Source organism: Puma concolor, chromosome E2, assembly GCF_028749965.1.
Source record: "Puma concolor isolate L17-30 chromosome E2, mPumCon1.1.hap2, whole genome shotgun sequence".
NCBI classification, from domain to species: domain Eukaryota; kingdom Metazoa; phylum Chordata; class Mammalia; order Carnivora; family Felidae; genus Puma; species Puma concolor.
In genome coordinates this window covers 60,698,136-60,708,500 of record NC_141681.1, presented here as the reverse complement: position 1 = coordinate 60,708,500, position 10,365 = coordinate 60,698,136, and the positions used below count along the sequence as shown (strand labels likewise).

The 10,365-nt window shown below is 40.0% G+C and overlaps 1 protein-coding gene across 1 annotated transcript in view; it reads right to left on the bottom strand.

Moving 5' to 3' along the window:
* Positions 1–3,297: 3,297 nt before the first annotated feature.
* Positions 3,298–10,365, bottom strand: part of ZNF470 (zinc finger protein 470) — a 17,805-nt gene continuing 10,737 nt past the window's right edge. The window contains exon 6 of the mRNA XM_025914649.2: positions 3,298–9,147. Coding sequence (XP_025770434.1) covers positions 7,274–9,147 — 1,874 coding nt within the window. The 3' untranslated portion in view covers positions 3,298–7,273. The remainder of the gene's footprint in view (positions 9,148–10,365) is intronic.

Sequence of the window (10,365 nt, the reverse complement as noted above, 5' to 3'; positions counted from 1 at the left end):
GATAAACCTATACTGATACTTTACTAATACAATGCCATCATTACATTAAGGTTACTCTCCGTGTGGTACACTTGGTGGTTTGGGCCAATGCATGATGCATATTCACCATGACAGTCACATACAGGATAGTTTCACTGCCCTAAAAATGCTCCTCCTGTTCATCCTCCTCCGTATTCAATGAGCCCCTAGCAACCACTGATACTTGTTCTGTCTCCATAGTTTTGCCCTTTCCAGAATGTCATATAGTGGGAATCAGACAATACACAGCATTTTCAGACTGGCTTCCTTCACTGAGCATTCCATACGCATTTAAGTGCCCACCCCCCTGTTTTTTTGTTTTTTGTTTTTGGCTCAACAGCTCATTAGTGTTTATCACTGAACAATAATATCCTGTATATACCACAGTCTATGCATCCATTCACCTTCTTAAAGGACATCTTATTTGCGTCCATAAACCTGCTATATACACCCACATGCAGCTTTCTGTGTGGACACAAGTTCTCAACTCACTTCGGTCAATACCTAGGAGCATGATTGCTGGATGGTGTAAGACTAGGTTTAGCCTTCAAGACCCTGCCAAACTCTCTTCCAAAGTGCATTCCCACCAGCAAGGAAGGAGAGCTCTGTCACTCCACATCCTTGCCAGCATTTAGTATTGAGTTGCTTCTGGATTTTTGCCATTTTAATAGGTGTGCAGTGGTATCTCATTAACCTGTGGTTTCCTAATGACACGATGGTGATGACCATCTTTTCCTATCCTTATTTGTCATCTGTAGATCTTTTGTAAGCTGTCTCTTCACATTCTTTGCCCATTTTTCACTTGACTTTTCTTATTTTTTTTTAATGTTTATTTATTTTTGAGAGAGAGAGAGCACGCACAAGCAAGGGAGGGGTGGGGGTGGGGGGGACAGAGGATCCAAAGCAGGTTCTGTGCTGACAGCAGAGAGCCTGATGTGGGGCTCAAACTCACAACGACAGATCGTGACCTGAGCTGAAGTCAGATGCTTAACCGACTATGCCACCCAGGGGCCCCTTATTGTTGGGTCTTAAGAATTCACTGCAGGGGCGCCTGGGTGGCGCAGTCGGTTAAGCGTCCGGCTTCAGCCAGGTCACGATCTCGCGGTCCGTGAGTTCCAGCCCCGCGTCAGGCTCTGGGCTGATGGCTCGGAGCCTGGAGCCTGTTTCCGATTCTGAGTCTCCCTCTCTCTCTGCCCCTCCCCCATTCATGCTCTGTCTCTCTCTGTCCCAAAAATAAATAAGCGTTGAAAAAAAAACAAAAACAAAAACAAAAAAACAAAGACCCCACCTCCTGATACCATCACCTTAGGGATCAGGTTTTAACATAAGAATTTGGAAAGGACACAGTCTATAGCACTGTCCCTGGAACAGGGAAAGCTCTCGCCCCAGGTCCTCGCCCTGCTTAGCAGACTGGCTTCCTCATCACCTACTGCCCCAACTGGATCCTCTACACCAGCAGAGCAGAACCTTGTCCCCAGGACTCTTTCCAGAACCTCCACAATCCTAGAGGGCCTGTGTTCTTTGGGGCCTGTGTTCCCAAATCCAGCAACCAACTGTCCCTTCTCATTTAAGAATTGTGTGACTTCTGAGAGGCAGAGGTCGTCTGGGGAGATCTGGTGGCCGGGCTGAGTGGCCCTCAGAACCAGGAACACGGGATGAAGAGTCTAGCAGGCACCTAATTTTTGCATGCAGTTATTTTTTCTCTCTTCACCTAAAAAATCAGGTTTTGATGTGGGTTTTTTTTTTTTTTTTTTACTTTGTCATTTTCTGGAAGTCTAGAATGACTGGCAACGTTTTGTGTATGTAGACATTTACAAAATATTCATGCATTTTAAAAGATTACTTCATCTACTTTATTTTTTGTTTAAAAAATTTTTTTAATGTTCATTTTTGAGAGAGGGAGGGAGAAATAGTGCAAGCGGGAGAGGGGCAGAGAGAGAGGAAGACACAGAATCCGAAGCAGGCTCCAGGATCTGAGCTGTCAGCACAGAGCCCAACATGGGTATCAAACCCACAAACCGTGAGATCATGACCTGAGCTGAAGTCCAACGCTTAACAGACTGAGCCACCCAGGTGCCCCACTTCATCTACTCTGAAAGGTCACTTCATCTTGAGACTCGTTCTCAAGACCCTGTTCCTGTCCTATGACATTTTCAGGGTATCTAAAATTTTGTTTCTCAAAGAAGAAAATACTGAAGCAGATTAAAAAAATAAAAGTTTCAACTGATAAATTTACATAATTGATTGACTTTATGGACCCCAAGAAAAGCCTGTTTCACATGTTTTCAAAACAATGTGTGTTTTCTAAATTACTTTGATTTTTCAACATTAACATTAATTTTCAGCCACTTAGGTCTTCTTAATTTGCTGAAGCACATTTTCTCTTTTGATAATTTTTCCTTTAAAATTATTTGGAATTTGGTTAAAGTCTATTATTTCCTCTGAAAACACTAAAATTTAAAATTCCAATACTCTATGACAAAATATGGAATTTAACCAGCATCCCACTTTAGCAAACCATAAAAGGAGTCTCTCAATTTGGTTGAGCAGTCTTAACCCTATGACTTCAAATAATATAAGACCTCTTTCCACAATATCCAAAAGACCTTTAGTTGAAATTGTTTGCCTTGATGCTAGAAGTTCAAGATCTGAGTTTTAAATTATCCAAAGCAATTAGATAACAGCATCCTATACACTCTTTGGGCTCAGCATTCCTCTTCTCTAAAATGCCATTATCCAGGACCCGAACCCCTATTCATCTCAGGTGACTACAAATACTAATTCACTTGGATGTTTACTCAGTGCACACCAAGAGCTCGTGCTCTCTTAGGCTAGAAAAGAAATAGGAGTCTTACTTGCCCCTCTCACCCAAAACCAATCCCTAACACCTCACATTTTCCAAAGATTCTACAGCCTGTCACCCAGTCTTCATACCAAACTCTGTACTGGCTGTTTCCTTAACTGCAAGCAAGCAAGCAAGCAAGGAATATACGTAAAAAATGAAGTACTGGAAGCACAGCGGGCAGTGCGGGGAGTTACAGCCACAGGAAGCACAAAGATCCAGCCAGGACGACACCAGCGTCATCCCTAGAGGCAGCTGCCACTGGATGACACAGACCCAACTGCCTTTCAAACTCCAGACAGAATCTGATTAGTCAAGACCATCAAAGCCGTTATGGTCCGCTATGGTATGGTAAGGGCAGCCGCTCAAAGGAAAGGAAGAGACGGTGTAGTCCAAAGAAGGAGGCAAGGAAAACTGGGCAGAGTAAAACAGAAAAATACATATTTTTACGTTTTATTTTTGATATTACAATTATGAGTTTATACTAGAATACAGTCTGAAAATTTTTTTTCATTAGGTATAATACAACTATCTATGGCCATATACACATTTATATTTCTTTTTATCAACAGGTGTATAAAGTTCTATTGAATGAATGCACCATAATTAACTTACTCATTTACCCAGGACCCTAGTAGTTTCTAACAGAGTTCACCATTAAAAGTTATTTTTGCCATTATACAGTCGCCTACCTTTGTACACTTTGGTTTCTGGGAAATAATGGTTCAAATGGTATATACACACATAAATTTATACACCTGACAACGGAACTGTCTTGGCTTTGACACATTCACCACTAGACATAATCACTCCTCTAGGATTTAACATCAACCTACTGGGGAAAGAAGTATATACAACATCACTACATTTTGCATTTCCTTATTAGTAGTGATACTGGGTCATTTCCATTAGCTGTTTTCTCATCTTCTTTGAACTGACCATTGGTTTTGTCCACTTTTCTACCGAATTGCAGATGTTACTATTATTGATTTGTAAGAATGCTTTGAATATCAGGATTATCCTTTGTTATATCTGTTTGCAAACATTTTCTTTCAATCTTAAATTTGTCTATTAACTGTGACTCTGATCTTTTCCACACATACATGTTACTTTAATGTCAGCTCCTGGGTTATGTATAATACCTAAATAGGTCTGCCTCAGACTTACAGAAATACCGTTTTTCTTGTACTTTAATATTGTACATTTAGATCTTTGCTCTTTCAGGGCTTTGTTAGTGTACAGGGTATAGATCTTTGTCTTTCCAGGGAGCTACGTGTCCCAACACCATTTGATCAATCTATCTTGCCCCCATTGCAGTGAAAAATCCCTTTTATCATACATAAGGGGAGTCTAATAAGACCACTCACCCCCTCCTCTCTATCCCAAAGTAAAGGGAGCCCCAAAGCTCCATTTTCTAGCACTCATGTCCTCCGGACAAGAGCTCCCCTCAAATAGCTTTCTATGCTGCCACAGGCAGCAGTCGAGAGGGAATCCACAAGCACTAGGTGCTTCAAGTAAGAGTACTCCTCTGGGGGTGAGGGTATCCTGTTTTTAGGTAAAGAAATGTGGTCATGTTTGCACAACATTGGACATACGAAGTCACTGAACTGTATACTTTAAATGGGTGAATTGTATGTTATGCAAACTACATCTCAATAAGGCTGTTACAAACAAAACAAAACAAAACCTCCACCAGACTCGAAATCACCATTGATAAAGAGTAAATAGAACTCTCATGATCCTTGTTAAACCATCAATTCTGTCTTCTTGCAACACTGAAAGTGTAATTATCTACCTTGGAACAAAACTATTCTCATTATGTCCATTGTGTCTGACATTATCTCCCTTGTCCCCTGCTTCTAATGCCCATATGATCTGGGAATAGTAAGGCATTCCTTCCCATCACTCCTCAGCTCCCTCTTTCGATGATTTCTCTTTGTGGTACATATTACACACTTATAGTATATACACTAAAACCTTGGTTTGTGAGCATAATTCATTCCAGAAACATGCTTGTAATCCAAAGCACTTGTATATCAAAGCGATTTCCCCATGAGAAATAAAACACAGATGATTCATTCTACAACCCAAAAATATTCATGTAAGAATGAATATAATATTTTGTAATATAATACAAAATAATAAAATACAAAATATAAAAAAAATAAGCAAATTAACCTGCAGTTACTTTTGAAAACCTTTGTGGCTGGAGTGAGGGAGACAAGAGAGGAGGGTTGTTGTGTAGGATGACTTTCACTATCACTAACAGATGTTGACTACACTACAGCATTAATAAACTCTTGTCATATACTGTATTTAATGTAACTGGCAAGAAGGCAGCAGAAGAAAGGGTCTGTATCTGCAGGCAGCCTGATCTACAATGAAGCAAAGCCTTCCTAAGCTCACTCTTGTATGGAAAAGTAAAGGATTGTTCATAGGTGCTTTGAAGAGACAAAAAATACACTAGTGCCAGTGGTGGGCACCTTCCAACGTTCTGAAAAATCACTGATTTCTGCCAAACACTACAGCCTGAGAGTGAGCATCAAAGCATGGGAGATGATCACCCACAATCCCACAGAAAGAGAGAGACAGAGACAGAGACAGAGAGAAGAACCACTGGCTCAGTTGTGATCATGTGATATTTGGCATCACATACTACATGTATTGCAAGACATTGTTCATTTATCAAGTTAAAACTTATTAGAAATGTTTGTTCATCTTAAGGGAACCCTCACAGAACAAGTTACTCGCAACCCAAGATTTTACTGTATTTCAACTTCTTTTGTTTTCTCTCACGAGATCTGGAAGGGCAAAAACTTTTGTGTATTTTGCACTCGGCTGTGTCCCCAGCACCTAAAACAGGGCTTGGCACATTGGCAAATGCTCATTTAATGTTAACTGAATGAGGAGTACATTCCTTACTATAATACCACAACTCTATAGATGGTCAGAATCAGCTGGTCAACTTCAAAATATATTGGGATTTTTACTGGAATATCAATTAATTTACATATTTAATGTGGAGAGAAATATCCTTGCCAGACTTTCTATACAAAGACACGTCTAGCTTTCCACTTACTCTACCTTTTAAAATTTTTAAAGTAAGTTTACGTTTTAGTATCTACATTCATAAGCTTACTGTAGCATATGTTTTTGTTTTGATGTCAGTCTTAGTCTCAGAATAAGATGGGCAGTTTTACCATATTTATTTTATGCTTTAGAACAATTTAAACATCACAGGAATTGTCTGTGGTGCTTTTCTACAGGTAAAAGGGTTATACTACCAGGGCACCTGGTGGCTCAGTCAGTTAAGTGTCCAACTTCAGCTCAGGTCATGATCTCAAGGTTTGTGGGTTCAAGCCCCACATCAGGCTCTGTGCTGACAGCTCAGAGCCTGGAGCCTGTTTCGGATTCTGTGTCTCCTTCTCTCTCTGCCCCTCCCCTGCTTGGGGTCTGTCTCTCTCAAAAATAAATAAACATTAAAACAATTTTTTTAATAAAAAAAAAAAGGGTTAGGGGCGCCTGGGTGGCTCAGTCGGTTAAGCGGCCGACTTCGGCTCAGGTCATGATTTTGTGGTCCATGAGTTCAAGCCCCGCGTTGGGCTCTGTGCTGACAGCTCAGAGCCTGGAGCCTGTTTCAGATTCTGTGTCTCCCTCTCTCTGACCCTCCTCCATTCATGCTCTCTCTCTGTCTCAAAAATAAATAAACGTTAAAAAAAATTTTTTTTAATTAAAAAAAAAGTGTCAAACTACCTTTTTCAGTTTATTTCATGGTTGTTACTCTAATCAGGTCTTCTAGCTTGCTTACTTTGTTTTCAATACCTGCCTAGTCCTACATGCTACCAAATGCCTTTGTTCTGACTGGCCTATTCTCACTTCTGCATGCCAGGTGAAGCGGAGAGTTCCTCATCAGCAATCCTACAAGTCTTTGTATTTATTCACACAGAGAGAGTGGTAAGCCACCATGTTACCTTGTCCATCACAGAATCTTTTAATTCTGAATGTGTTCATTTCCCTACCTTCTGGGAGAGTGAAGAGTCCTCTGCTCTAAAATCCTTAGATTTCTTAGTCTTGACCTACTGGATTTTATTTGCGGCTGAAGGTAACAGCAAGGAAACCCTTACCTTAATGGCACTAATTATATGTCAAGGATCGTGTGCTAAGCCCTTAAATGGTATCTAACATATTCTTAAAGACAAACGTTCTAAATGGGAAAATAACATGAATACTGACTCCTATTTTTAAAAGATTAAGCTGGCTACAGTGTTAAAAATGCACTTGAGGGGAGCTAGAGGGAAAATGTTTGTAACACTGTTGTAAACATAAAAATGAGATGGTTACCACTTAGACTATGATAATGGGACATAGACTGGGAAAAAGTGGTGGACTCTAGAGGCCTTCAGAAGATTGAATCTAGAGGACTTGGTGGTATGGGAGTGAGGAGGAGGGAATAATCGAGGATGACTCTCCAGTATGAATTCGTTGATGATGAGTGAGATGTACACTCTGCCTGAAGGCTTTCCCACATTCTTTACATTCATAGGGCCTTTCTCCAGTATGAATTCTCTTATGCAGTGTAAGATGGGCAATCTGGCTGAAGGCTTTGCTACAGTCCTTACACTCGTAAGGTTTCTCTCCTGTATGAATTCTTTGATGTAGTGTAAGGGATTTACGATGGCTAAAGGCTTTCCCACAAACATTACATTCATAAGGTTTCTCGCCTGTATGACACCTCTGGTGACAAATCAGGGATGCCCTCTGTCTGAAGGCCTTTCCACATTCAAGACATTCATATGGTCTCTTGCCAGTGTGGAGTCTCTGATGTTGAACAAGATAGGAGCCATCACTAAAGGCCTTCCCACACTCAGTACATTCGTAAGGCTTCTCGCCAGTATGAACTCTCTGGTGTTGAACAAGGTGTGCAATTTGGCTGAAGGCCTTACCACAGTCCTTACATTCATACGGTTTCTCTCCAGTGTGTATTTTCTGATGTTGTGCAAGGTGTGCATTCTGGCTGAAAGTTTTGCTGCATTCCTTACATTCATAGGGTTTCTCTCCAGTATGAATTCTCTGATGATGAGCAAGATGTGTGCTCTGCCGAAAAGCTTTCCCACATTCCTTACACTCATAGGGTTTTTCTCCAGTATGAACTCTTTGATGAAGAGTAAGTGAGCCACGATGGCTAAAGGCTTTCTCACAGATGTTACACTCGTAAGGTTTCTCTCCTGTATGAATTCTCTGATGTACAGTCAGGGATGAGCCATGGCTAAAAGCCTTCCCACACACATTACATCTGTAAGGTCTCTCTCCAGTATGAATTCTCTTATGCTGAATAAGTCCTATGTGATCAGTGAAAGCCTTCCCACAATCAATGCAATCAAATGGTTTCTCTCCAGTATGATAATATCTCCGATGACGTATCAGAGAAGCATTCTGCCTGAAAGCTTTCCCACAGTCAATACATTCATATGGTCTTTTTCCAGTGTGAATCCTTCGATGATGAGCTAGGGATGAACAATCACTAAAAGCCTTCCCACATTCAATACATTCATAGGGTCTCTCTCCAGTATGAACTCTCTGATGTTGAGCGAGATGTGCAAGCTGGCTGAAGGCTTTGTTACATTGCTTACATTGATAAGGCTTTTCTCCAGTATGAACTCTCTGGTGCTGAATAAGATGAGCATTCTGACTGAAGGCTTTCCCACATTCAGTACATTCAAAGGGTTTTTCTCCTGTGTGAACTCTCTGGTGTTGAGCAAGGTGGGCACTCTGGCTGAAGGCTTTCCCACATTCAACACATTCATAGGGTTTCTCTCCAGTATGAATTCTCTGATGAAGGGTAAGGGTTGAGATTTTGCTGAAAGTTTTCTCACAGTCGTTACATTTCAGAAGTTTCTTTTCTCCCAAGACTTGCTTATGTTTTTTGACAAATGAATGTGTTTTTAAACTTTTCTTATCTGTGTCAAAATTATATATTCTCTCTTCTATGGAAAATACCTGCTCTAGATAAGATAATCTATTCAGATGTAAAAGTGTCCCCGATTTGTTAAAGTGGTCTCTTTTCTCGATAAGGGTACCAATATGAGTGACTGTCTCTTGACTGAAAGGTGTCTTCTGACTTACCAGCTCCTTCTTAAACAGGTTTTCACATTTCAAGTTTTCCCCTAATGTGGAACAGGTAAGGTCACAGCTTGGAAGTCCTTCCAGTATCACTGCCTGGGATAACTTTCCTTCATAAATGTCCCGGCTTGGAGATAATTCCTTGGTCATCCAAACATACTCCAAGTCTGAAAGATATTGAGAAAGCAAATGTCTCCTTTACTTAATGTTAGAAGAATGGAAACTTCAAAAGTGAAACCATGTGAATCAAACAGTTACTGAAGACCACAGAGGTCTCTGAGAATCTTATATAAAGTCAGGCAGTGCAGCCATCCTTGCATTTCTGGAATATACCCTCCTTGGCTCTGGTGTGTTATATCAATATGACAGATTCTGCACCAGTATTCATAACTGAGATTTGTATTTTCATTTTTTGATGCTATTTTGGTAAGATTTGGGCATCAAATGTTATGCTGTCTTCATAAACAAAACTTTTTAAAGTTCTTCTTTTTATTCTCTGTCATGGTACATTTTAAACAATGTTGGTATTTTTTTCTTACAAGTTTTACAGAATTTGTGAATTCTTGGAGGAGGCAGTTCTTAGCTAACTTTCTACATTTCTTCAACGGTAAACAGTCTATTTAAAATTTCTATCTCTTCTGGTGTCAGTTGCCGTTATTTATTTATTTATTTGCTTATTTAATTACTTACTATTTATTTAATTTGAGAGCGAGAATGAGGGGGAGAGGGGAGAGGGAAAGATAGAGAATCCTAAGCAGGCTCCACACTCAGCACAGAACCCGATGCAGGGCTTGATCCCATGACCCTGGGATCATGAGCTGAGCTGAAATCAAGAGACGTTCAACCAAGTCACCCAGTGCCCCAGTTTCAATAATTTATATCCTCTAAAATATTACCCATTTCATCCAGGTTTTCAAATTATTTAAAGACAGTTGAGGGAAACAGATTCATATGATTCTTTTAAGTACTTAGGCATCAATGGTTACTTACTATCATTTCTTTTTTTGCCTTCTGTCATTTGTTTATATTTGACAGTTTACACATTTTACTAGGTTTTTTTTTTTTTTAAAGTAGGCTCCACGCCCAGTGCAGAGCCCAATGTGGGGCTTGAACCCATAACCCTGAGATCAAGACTCAAGCAGAGTCTTGATGTTGGATGTTTAACTGACTGAGCCACCCAGGTGTCCCTATTTTATTGGTTTTCTAAAGAAGCACCTATTTGATTTATTTTCATTAAATCTACTATTTTCTAGTTAATTTATTCCTACTTTTATCTCTAGCAGTATAAGTCACTATACCTAACTTATTTTAGTTCTCCTTAGACTTACTTTGTTCTTTTTCTACTATCTTGAATTGGATACTTTATTTCTTATTTATTAACGTAT